This window comes from Electrona antarctica (genome assembly GCF_951216825.1).
Source record: "Electrona antarctica genome assembly, chromosome: 2".
NCBI classification, from domain to species: Eukaryota; Metazoa; Chordata; class Actinopteri; order Myctophiformes; family Myctophidae; genus Electrona; species Electrona antarctica.
The window spans coordinates 20,741,958-20,754,531 of record NC_136807.1 but is presented as its reverse complement, the minus strand read 5'-3'; the positions used below and the strand labels follow the sequence as shown (position 1 = coordinate 20,754,531).

At 39.6% G+C, this 12,574-nt stretch overlaps 1 protein-coding gene across 1 annotated transcript in view; it reads right to left on the bottom strand.

The window, feature by feature from the left end:
- Positions 1-11,888, bottom strand: part of atp9a (ATPase phospholipid transporting 9A) — a 33,233-nt gene extending 21,345 nt beyond the window's left edge. The window contains exons 1-9 of the mRNA XM_079493249.1: positions 11,752-11,888; positions 9,306-9,450; positions 5,924-6,037; positions 5,575-5,683; positions 3,532-3,590; positions 2,453-2,504; positions 1,207-1,301; positions 814-894; positions 609-684 (exon numbers count right to left, since the gene is read on the bottom strand). Of these exons, the coding sequence (XP_079349375.1) occupies positions 609-684; positions 814-894; positions 1,207-1,301; positions 2,453-2,504; positions 3,532-3,590; positions 5,575-5,683; positions 5,924-6,037; positions 9,306-9,450; positions 11,752-11,819 (799 nt within the window). The 5' untranslated portion in view covers positions 11,820-11,888. The remainder of the gene's footprint in view (positions 1-608; positions 685-813; positions 895-1,206; positions 1,302-2,452; positions 2,505-3,531; positions 3,591-5,574; positions 5,684-5,923; positions 6,038-9,305; positions 9,451-11,751) is intronic.
- Between the last annotated feature and the right edge of the window lie 686 nt (positions 11,889-12,574).

Genomic DNA, 12,574 nt, shown 5'->3' with positions numbered 1-12,574 from the left:
AGGGGAAGAGATGGGGAATGACACACAGATCGCCCTCATCGCCCACCGTTTTGTGACGCAGCACTCTGAGAATAGTTCCGCTTTTTTAGAGGAATGCTGCTCTTTTGATCCTCTTGGCTAGGTCTGACAACCCAACGTTGAATGGTTACCACACCCATGTTTACCGTTATTTCAGCTGAGCTATTTGTGATAATAACGCAGCTAACATTTTAGCATCTATTCAACCACTATAGACATGGACATCATAATCAACTTTCATCCTATCAATGAAAAAAAAGAAAAAAAAGGGCTCTGCTCATAAAACACTTGGATACAGCCCCTTAAAACCAGAGTGATATATTAGCCAAACTGACATATCGGTAATTATTTGACAACATCGGTAACAGCAATTATGCAGTTGTCATGTCCTGATAACCACTAACGTCCCTATTTTTAGACATTTCAAAAAGTTATTAAAAACTAGCAGATCTACATGCTCACAACATGTCGTCTTGCGACACACTGAGCTTGTAGAGTGGCGATTTTTGGTAATCAGTGGTATAGGAAAAGCAGACCCAAAAATCTGGCTCTAGTGTGAAGGCTTTACCAGTGCTCAGTCAGATACTTACCAGAGGCGATGACAGTGCTGGCCCATAGTGTGTTTTCAATGCTCAGACTTTCATTGACCGGAGGGTCTCCATCTTCCTATAAAAGATAAGGCAACGTACAAATACACTGAGTGAGGAATCGTAGCAAAACAAGAAAATACTGTACGTCAAAAACATAAAAGGTAGTTATGAAATAGGGATATTTCTGAGGACAGTCAGAACTCACCCTGGTGAAAGTACCAATAAAATTGTGGATATCGATGTTTGGTTCCTCAGCATACACATATGATCTGATCTGGAGAAGGTCCTGTGAGGCATTGATAACGTGTCTTAGGAACATTTGCAGATGTAGATTATAATGCTTTATAAGTATGTTTATAATGCATTATAGACATTGGCTTCATAGACGGTGTTACCAAAGTTATAGTAAACATTACTACAGTACTGGGTTTGACCTCAACTAAAATACATTCTTAGAATTGTTTGTTGTTGATAAGAACAGAAGGAAAAAAGAAACCTTGCTTCTCAGTTACTCTGTTAAGTCGGTTATTGGTTCTAAATATCAGTTTCGATATATTTTTGGTTCATTGCCAGGCCTACTCTGTATGCTGGGACTCACTGCTGCAGTGGGCAGTCTCTGCGTGCAGGCCACTGGGAGGCGTAGTTTCCAGTCTGTCTCTCCATCCAGCTGGTCAGTCCTCAGGAAACAAGAGCCTGGAAGAAGAGAGAAAGAAAGCAGCTGCTACTTGTGTGAGATGTGAACACATCACCTCTAGGGGGCACTGCTACATTATCTTGTAGCTCAGTCACAATCCATGGAATTGGCATTATACGATAAGGGATACCCTAGTAATATTCTACTACCTATACAACCTGCTAATGAGTTAGCAACCAACTTTTGTCATGTTGTTTTGATATGCATACATGCTTTAAAATAGATTGTAGTAGTACTTTAATTGGCAAACCAATAACCGTGTGCAATGTATTATGTAGTCACAAATGACTAGGCACTTCCTATGAATGGCTCTCAGCTGCATGCTACTGTCTGTTGGGATCAAGTTGAGAGTAAAATGTAGAGAGGAATCCAGCCTTGCCCATCCCCCACCAGTCTGCATGCTTCATCCTGCCCACAACTCCCAGTCCTGGCCTAAACTCTTCATAATTGACCTAATGGCCTCCACATGGAAGAGAGATAACCAAGCACTATTTCCAGTAAAACAAAGCTGTTGTTTTTCTTCCCCCAACAGGAAGAGGTAATGACAACAGGCATCAAGCTGCCACCTGATTGAAAAGCTAGAAGTCTTAAGCAAAGCAACCGGGAATGTAAGATGGAGATTCTTTTGCTTGTTTGTTTTGCTGCGCCTGTTTGTTGTGAGAGGACGTTATTTTGGATTGGACATGAGTGTTTTTTGCATATGTGCAAATGAACACTGCAATGCGCTTCACTACATTTGTGTCTTCCCCAACAAATCTTGTTCTGATCCACATTTGTTTATTCCAATGAGGCATCTTGGCCTGATCGCCTGGCCTTTTCTCTTTGCATTCTAGATTTTGTTTTACCTGCCTTGATTTTACTTTTCATTATCTTATCATTTGAAAGACAAAATTTGCCTCACTATACGGCACAGACTAAAAGAAAGGCCAATGTTCCTCTGACCACACCCATCATCACCATCACACTACACACCAGACTTTTGAGCGATAACTTAGTACTGGACCCAATTACAATTTAGACATTGTAGGACTTCCTGTCCTGGCTCAGGGCTAATCCCTGCACCTCAGCGCCTTTTTAAACAGGCCATTTCCCCCAGCCAGCCCAACTAGCCTGTTGTGGAGATCTGGATGAATGACCAGCAGATGTTTACCATTTCTTTCAGAAGTCCTTAAAAAGATCATGTCAGCAGGAACGCGTTGGTTCTGCATAGAAAGACAGAAAGAAAAACATGCCGTCAGTATGACATCCTGGTGCTGCACTTTGCCTCCATTTCTGCACTTTAACTGAAGAAAGCAGGGAAGCAGGACTTTGAGCTTTTCATGTGCCACTTTACCTGCATGCAGCCAGTCAAAATAATAAGCTCTCCTGCAAATCATCCTGCCATGGCCTGAACAGGACCCTGACCAGGTTTTACACTCTGCCTGACCCAGTCGCTACAAAAGCTACATAGAATTATTGGAAGATGAATACCCCATCCGATTCATCTTGACAGATTTCCAAACATTGGACTGGGCATGGATTATTGTTAAGTGGTCGATGGTCTTAATAAAGATGTATTATGGCTCTTGAGTTGAGGTAATTTGCAAAAACCTCTGGGCTTTTGTTTTGTCTGCCATTCATTTTAAGCTCTACGGGTGAGGGGCTTCCATATCTTATCATTTTAATTCAGCAAACTCTGAATCACTCACTCATGTGAGTGAAATGTGTGGAGCAGTAACATGTGTGACCTTTCCTTCAGCTGTGTTGAAGTGAGTGATTCCAAAAGAAGTCCCCCGTTGGAAACTGAAGACAAGACTCGCATCTCATATTTCATGTACAAAGACTATAGAGAATCCAGTCTACAAGATAGCAAGGACACAGATAGCTGAAGCCAAATGCCACCAAAGGTGGGCTTAATTACATATTTTAAACAATTGAATAGTGTTAGTTTGCTTTCAAGTTAAAAAATAAATAAATAAATCGTATCAATAAATGGTACTTCATTTGATTTGTTTGGGAGCCAATTATAGGCATATAACTTTGTGTCTGTTGTGTATGCATTGAATTTGACAGACTGAAGCTAAGCATTGATCACAAGATTACAAAATCTTTACTAACTCTTTTCACCTCAATCACCAGTCCAGCACAGAAGATTAACAAGGCATTCATTATGCTTGGTCATATAAATGTAAACTTTAGAGAAGTTACTGAGGCAACATTTCACAAATATACACTATGCAACATACAAACCTTTTCTACAATTATAAGGTCTCCGACTTGGATCCCACTGCTTTTAACCTTCACGGTGCCTGAAAGATATAATATTAATAAAGTGAATGGCTAATGAGTGTATATTTTATTGATATTCTATGCATTTCATTGGGTGAAGGCAAGTTGAAGAATAGAAACATCTGAGATTCAACGTTATCAATCACTCAGTGGACATTCCAATCTGATTTTGAGTGAATGCAGACAGACAGTACAAAGTAAAAATCCAAACCATCCATGTAAACGTTCAACATGGATTTTAAGGGATTTTATCACTGTGGAACATCCTGTTACCATTAATGTCATTCAAAGGGTAACAGGACAACTCACCCCTTTTCTGTTTTCCTCCTGGAATCTTCCCCAGTGAGGGGTGGGTGAGAATGGACAGCAGACAGCTGGACTTTGAATATCTCAAACTATAAACTTTCACTACAGCAGACAGCCTAAGTACAAATATAATTGATGAAAAGGCTACTACAGTGAAGTCGGTTCACGGAAGTTGTTGTAGGCTATGTGGGGTTTATCTGACGAGGTACCATTTGAATGGGAAAATCCTTACATTATACTAAATTGTTTATAGGGTCAATATAAGTAAAATGATAAAGCCTTTCCATAGGAGTATCTATTTATACTTTTCCAAAAAGAATACAAACAGCCAATAGCAGTTGTAGCAGTTATCGGCCTCACTGGGGAAAGTTCCGGGAGGAAAAACAGGCAAGCACCGGGGTGAGTTGTCCAGTATTCATTCAAAGACAATGGTTCTTTTTTTGAGTGGTGTAAACCACTCCAACAACTGGCTTTGTTAGTTTACGTGTCCACGTGTCCACGTGTTTGTTCGTACCAAAAAAATGAGCATGGTTGCTATGGTCACTCAGTTCACACAGGTGTGATTTCATTACGTCAGACATTACGTCAGACCACAACTGATCAGGCTATATAATACCTTACACCACTCAGTTCACACGGGTGTGATTTTTTTAATAGTGAACGCATCACAGAGCAGTGCAATCCATTGTGAACTTGCAGATTGGCTATTTTTGTTATTTGAAATAGGATTTAACACCCAAACACTATACTCACTTCCCATGGCCATGCAAATACATTTAGTGTTCTACTCATCTCCTCTTGGTAACAAAGCAGAGTGAGCTGTTGTTCAACATGCCCCTCCAGTCACCCCATTGCAATTTGGGAAAGTAATTTTCCATGCAGATTTGAAAGAATGCTGGGGGAGACAGAGTTGAGCCTTTTCTCTCATTCCATTTGGAATGAGCAGGCAAAATTGTTTGGCAGGGGTCACTGACCCATGACCTCTGCTGTGACCTCTGGTTTTTGCATATGCAAGACATTAAAGCACATTAATATTGCTATGCATTAGCTTCACAAAACTTCCCATAGTATTCTGTTCCACTAACAAAATTAACGAAAAGATGTTAGGAAGAATAGGGACCTGCAAATTACAGAATTCTTAAAATTAATTTGAGTTGAGATGAGGCATGCAGATACACTAATCAAGCTAAAGATCGCAGAAAATATGATTGAAAACCAGTTTAAATGTATAGATGGCAGGCTATCATGAATGAAAAAGTACAACTATGCATATAGTGATTTATTTATGTATCTGATCAATATCAAAACATTATGCAAACTAGATTCTTACCTTCCTCATGAGAGATCTCACAGCCCTTTTACCTCACAGAGTTTCCATAAACCACAGACCCCCGTGCACCGGGGGCCACTATCATGGAGGCAACCAGTCATTGTGTTTATGGGTAAAACAAGCTGCCACATCAAAGGGGCAAAGTGATGGAAACCACAAGAGGTCTCCTGCTTTTTATTGCTAGTAGCACTTTATTCCAAGCCCTCTCATGTACACTTTTACATTTCTGCTTTCAATTACTCCACATTTCCCCTAGCCCCTATAAGTTTTAACAGGACCAACTTCCTACAGTTAATAGATACTAATGCTGAAAGAAAACAAAACACCATGTTTCAGAAAAAAAGGGAATTCAGGTGTCATATTCTTACCTCTTGTGGAAAGCTTGCTATAAATCTGTGAATTCACTTCTTTATCTCGGAGGTAGCATCTTATCTCTTCAACTGCCTCTCTTACAATCGTAATAGTCAAGACAAGGCCCTAGAGAAGGTAAAACAAATATTAATCATAGTTTTCTTCAAAATGGCAGTGACAAACATCACTATACTATAGTGTGCTATACTTGTTTGTTTGCACACTCAGCCAACACCTGAACATTTCATTATAGTAAGAAATGATTACCTAATAATCAATAAAACTATTTTAATAAAACAGGTATAATTCTTTAAAGTTTCACAGTAGTTGCACAAAACAGTGTTTGTGACATAAGATATAACATACCAAAGGGACCCAGTAAGTGTAGAGGGCACCCAACCGAAGCTCGTTGACAAACTGAGAGCAGGCCAAGAGCAAAAAGTACAGGTTGAAGAAGTACTTGAACTGATTGAACAGCACCTGTGAACACACAATGATATTTTATAGAAACACAGAATGAAAAGAGTTTGTTTACTTAAAGTAAAAGGTATTATTTATGGCTATAACTACACAGTAAAATCTTCAATGCTAATTTAACTCACAACTACTCTCTAAACTCTCCAAACTAGTCTCTGAATAAACAATTTTAGTGTGTACACTACAGTATATTAGAAGAGGCCGAAGTCAACCAAAGCATGGCATGCAGTCAATTGTCAGATTCCATAAACTGTTCACAGATATTGATACAAAAAGTCTTAATACACTTATATAGCCCACCATGCAAACAGCTAAAACATTTTACACCAAAGTTATTAATAAAGTAACTGTCATGTTACATTGCAACTGTGATTAATTAGAACTGAGGTGCAAGATTACTGTAAAGGGAATGCTTATGCATTCTCATACTGTAGCTACTGCAGGGGATTTTCCAAACTGTTCGACTTTGCAAACTGGAAGAAAAGAATAAGCAGATACGCACTTAAACTTAAAGGAGATTTTTGAAATTAATTTAAGTAAATTAAAGCATTGCAGCGCAAAATGCCATGGTCACTTGATTCTCCAAAACAAATCTGAGCTACTTTTAATGTCTGACTTCATATACAAAAAAGCCTCTCAAGAATTTAAGAGTAGTCAATGTGGGGACAAAATCAGCCCTTTTGCCGCTAAATGAGGAGATGAGATCTGCTGTTCTGCCACCCATAATCCCAGTAGTGAACAAATCTTGGCATAGATGTGTTCCCATCTCTTCAAGCTACTGTTAAAAACAACTATGGTGACACTTTGAATAAAATTCGTCTTGATTTAGGCAGATGGTCGTGATTTCCCAACTCTCTTCAAGCTTGAGTATCAATCATAAAGATGAATGTCCTCCCTAGGGTTAATTTTGTGAGTTCTATGCTCCCACTGCCACCGCCATCACAGTATTGGACTAAGATTAATTCTGCTATATCTAAATTTGTGTGGAATGGAAAACGCCCACGTCTCAAACTTTCCTTGTTACTTGCATATGCCAGAGCTGATGGCAGCCTTTCGTTGCCTAACTTCAAATTATACTATTGGGCTTTCACCCTTCGCCCCCTTTTAAGATATTTCGACTCAACTAAGGTCTGTTGGCGGGAGCTTGAGGAGAGTTTGGTTCATCCTATTGAATTGAGAGATTTGATCTATTCAAACATATCGAATAATCAATGCAAAATTCGCTTTGGGCCAGTCATTTCTCAGTTAGTAACAGTGTGGAGAGCAGCTGAAAAAATGTGCAAGATTGATTTGAAATGGAATTTGTTTTCCCCAGTGTTCAACAATGATGGTTTGCTTTTGGATGAGCGTCCTATTCGTTTTCCCAGATGGAGTTCCAAGGGGATTCATACTTTGGGTGATTTATTTGATGACAATGGTTTACGTTCTTTTCAGAATTTATGTGATATTTTTAACTTGCCTGGTAACTCTTTTTTTTCCTATTTACAACTGAGAACTGCCATGAGGACTTATGGGGTTCCATGGCAGACCCCCCCTTGCAATGCACCCTTTGCATAGTCTTATGTCGATACTGTATGGAGGAATGACATACCAAATCTAGATCCAGATTGGAGCTGGGACACAGTGTGGTGTAATGTTATGCTGTCTTCTAGGACTCCTGATCATCAACACATTCATCTAAATGTTGTTCATTGAACGTACTTGACCCCCCGTAGATTATGTGCTGAGGATTTTAAATAATCCCAACTGCACTTTCTGCACTTCGAACACCATAGGTACATTCTTCCATTTGGTTTGGGAGTGTCCAAGTGTTCTCACATTTTGGAATATGGTTGCTGCTAATCTTTCGATTATTTTACAAATTAACATTACACCCTCTCCATCTTTATTCATATTAAATGATGTATCCCAGTTGCCATTAAATAATACCCGTATCCGTGTCTTCTTTGCTGGCGTAACGGCCGCAAAGAAGATGGTTGCTACGCGCTGGAAACCTCCTCATACATTGACATCTCGCCAATGGGCTTTGACCTTTCTAGATATCATCTATATGGAGATGTCCACGGCAAGATTACACGGAGCGAAAGAGGAAAACATTAATATTTGGTCTAGTATTGAAGATTTGGTCAAGGACATGATTTAGTCTTTATTTTCCTATTGCACAGTGGTAGGAATCTTGGCACAGGTGTGCATGTTTGATTGTGCTATTTTGTCATAAATAAAAAACATTTGATAACAAAAAAAAAAGAGTAGTCAATGTGGGAAACAAATGCATATGTAAAGAATGTTCAGTCAATCTGATGATAAGAAACCATTACTTAGTAACCTCTGTTTGGAAAGTTATTTCCAAACCTGTAGCTTATAGGAGATCTACACACACTGAACTTTCATGCATTTTTTTGGATGGGCTCATAGTGATGTTATGATAACGCAGGCCAGCACGTGGTCAACAACACATTGTCTAAAAATCTGTGTGCAACACATATGACTTTTTTTGGAAACAATATAATTGGACCATCAGAGATTAAAATAGCGTGCATTTTGCATCCCAAAACGCAGTTTATAGTTAAGGGACGCAATAAAACAACGACCTCTGCATCCACGGGATGCACTACTGTACTACTGTACTGTTTTTTATTCTAGTTTATTTTGCTAGCTTTAGTAATAATCATTTCTTCTTCTGTTTTCTACATGAATATAACCACATTATAACAGTATAAAATGAAATGGGAGTTAAATGCTTCAATTTGTCGTCGAAGTGGAACTCATAAAATGTCCCTGGGACTCATCTAAAAGACCACCCCTGCATCCCGGGACTCATTACATTGAAAACCTATTTACATCACTGGACCATGTAGATTTGTTATTTCTGGAGCGGTGGCAAAAACATACTGCATCTACATAAAAGCACAGCAAGCTCTGCCTACAGATCTGTCCTCAAAGAACCTGTAGCATTGCAGACCACTGAACATTTGTCACAAAATGACTGCTGGTATGACAGGTGTCATCAGGGGGGGTATCCGGAGAACTCGCCAGTTTACCAACTCGCCACAAATGGACATGTAAGGTTCCATTTGAACACTTTCAGAGTGAAATGAATGGAGAATTTTCCTGTGCAAGGGTGAAAGCCACATCGATAATTTCAAAGAATATCCCAATGTTATGGATCCCATTCCCTGGATATATAATAGTGCTCCTTTAAAGGGGAGAGGCGAGAGAGGAGATAGAGAGAGAGAGAGGGGTAGGGGAGTGACCCCTGACTGACACTCACCCCAGGCAGGAAGGTGAAGAAGTTGTACTTCTGGTTGTTAATGACGTTCCTGGGGTACCTCTGCTCCCTCTTTTCTGGGTGGCCCAGCCACACCGTGCGGGGACGGAAGTCCCCCATGCCACAGCATCCCGACCATGGGCAGCACCTGGGGAAGAGCAGCCAAATAGTTTCTGGAAAATCGCTCATTGTTTTATAACTGGACTCGAAAAGCATATACGGTATGTCAGCTTTTCCTGTCATAATCAGAAACATCTTTATTGTCACATCACAGGTTTACAGGTGTAAAAAAAAATGGGGGAAATTTGTTTTTGTTCAAGAGACGATATCGCTTAGACATGATAATCTCTCTTTTTTGGCTAATTTAAACCAAAAAGCAGTCGTATGCTTTCCAGTCCCTCCACAGCTCCACCCTACCCAAACATTCCATTTTAGTTAACATAGAGGCCGGTGACCTCATAGCATGCAGTGATTTCAATACTTGCCTTACTTCCTGAACTATCAAATACTGATTGCAAACCTAATAAACCACGTTTAACACATTGCTAGTACCTTATTAGAATGAATACTGGACAACTCACCCCGGTGCTTGCCCGTTTTTCCTCCCGGAATTTTCCCCAGTGAGGGGGATAACTTTGTAATATGCTATTGGCGGTTTGTATTCTTTTTGGAAAAATATAAAAAGATACTCCTGTGGAAAGGCTATATTATTTTACTTATATTGACCCTATAAACAATTTAGTATTATTTAGTATATGTAAGGTTTTGCCCACTCAAATGGTACCTCGTCAGATAATCCCCATAGCCACAACAACTTCTGTGAACCGACTTCACTGTAGTAGCCTTTACATAAATTATATTTGTACTTTGGCTGTCTGCTGTCGTGAAAGTTTATAGTTAGAGAAATTCAAAGTCCAGCCGTCTGCTGTCCAGCCTCTCCCACCCCTCACTGGGGAAAATTCCGGGAGGAAAACGGAAAAGGGGTGAGTTGTCTTGTTACCATTAGAATAAGGAAGCAGTGGTGGAAAGTAAGCAACTACTGTACATTTACTCAAGTACTATACTTACTGGTTAGTATAATTTTGAGGTACTTTTACTTTACTTAGTCAAATCAACTTAGACGATCGACTAAGCTCACAACTTTGCAAAGCGTTGTGAGATTGTGGATATTTGTGTGGATTGTGGATGTGCATTGTGTTATTTTAGCCTACTTGTAAAATGTATTTTATACATTGTATATTGCAAATAAAGTAGCCTACTTCTTCCACCAATGTAATACAATAATTGTCACTTAATTAAAACAGAGCTATTTCTGTCTTGGTGGTGTTTCTTCTTGCCACTCTGTAGCTGTGGACAAAGTAAAGCAATTAAAGAACAGACTAGACAGACTTCAACTGGCTAAATACTGTTTGAAAGATCTACAAATTGGCTGAGTACAGCATATGGTCTTCAAGCCACATGTCCCGGCCGGGCTCCAGGCAGACGATCCCCAGTGTCAGTCTGTCAGAGATGACACTGCACAAGCGATTCTTGACCTCCAGGGGTTCAAGTTTTGCACGTTTGTCTAGTTTAATGATCCTCTGTATAATTTAGCTGCTCTAGCACATGCTTCTGTAAAAACCTTAATCTTTAAGGTATACTACTGCATATCTACATAACATTGCAATCACATGATCTGAAATTAAATAACATAGGCATATGCATCGTTAATATTTACTAATGCACCATAATTCCAACTCTGAGGCAGGTGAATTGGATGCAGGGCCTTACTTTCTTATTTTGACACATTTTCACACAAATCAACATTGCTCTTTTTGTACAGTTTCATATGTTTTGGCGTTTGAATACCTATCATTTTTTGTAATAAGTGTTTCTCATTTGTGTGACATCATGTCTACTGGCAGTGGCAGCTTAGCCTACTTGTCGCGATAGCAGCTAGGTGTTTCTCCATCATCAAAAGGCCTGGTCATGTGCGAGTTACAGTAATTCTACAATAATTCATAACACCCCACATAGATTTTGGAAACGGTAGTTAAATTAACATCTAAATTGTGGTCTATAATAGCAGTAATTTGGTCAGTCCTCTAGCGAACAGAGCAAATATTGGCATGGGCGTCATCAATTGCACTTGACTTGCTCCGATAGCAGCAACCGGAACAAGGATGTCTTCTGGCGCTGTAGCTGTTTTGAGCTTAGCAATAATGAATGGAAACATAGCCTAATCAATATCAACGCGTTTATAAAGTGAACCGCAGCGAGTCAGCGACTAGCATTCGCGTTGTTAGAAATAAAACGCGATATCGTTCAGTAGTACGGGACAATGCCGACCCACCGCGCCTCTGTAAACAAGTGTCATCGTCATTAGCAAACGAGCGTTAGTCCCATCTGCCTTTGCCAAATGATTATTGTTATTTAGACGTATGTTATATTCCACATTCAATACCCTTACCCATTCCTATGTTTACTGTCGTGTCTTTTCTGGCGTCTCACGGGCTGTAGAGGAATATTGTCCGTCATTCCTGCAGCTCCGGACAGTCGAAGCTGCGGGCACAATCACCTCGCTGTCTAATCTATGTTCTGGGCGGAGGCTTTTCTATCTGTCACTCTTGGGATTGTCTGGTTCTGGTATAGGCAACGGCAGGGCGACAGTAACCAGGGCAACTATTCACTGGTCTTTCCAGTGAAAATAGGAATTTGAATGCATTTATATTATTTAGCGTAACAATTTACATTAACTCTTGCATTTTCAAGGTTTTTAAGACCATAGGACCATAGTAATTCTAATATATAATTATGAATAAGTGATACCTAGAGAGGCCTACTAGTTTTTTCTCCCAGAGGCCTAGTAAAAACAGGCTAGTTGACTTAATTTGATTGTGGAAAGACAATTACGTTGGGCATCATGCTTTAGTTGTGGATGCAAATGTATTTCATTGAGGATGCAAATTGATAATGGGATAATAGACTAAACCAAAGTCGTTGAATAGCCAGTAGGCTGCTGGAGATCAGCAAGTTCCAATCTGAAGGCGACTTGAGGGAAATCAGGGACAGGGATGATGCAAATGTTATCAAGCCAACATGGAAAACAAATATTAGGCTTTAAAAGGGCCCGAACAGATTAAAGGAACACTTTTACACTGGTAGGGTCTATAAAATACCATAAAAATGAATAACATTTGAAAAGCCACCCTGATTTTATTTTTCAAAAAACCAAAACATGTAGGTGAGGGAACAAAAATTGAGAGAAACATTTACATTGTAAACAAGCCAAA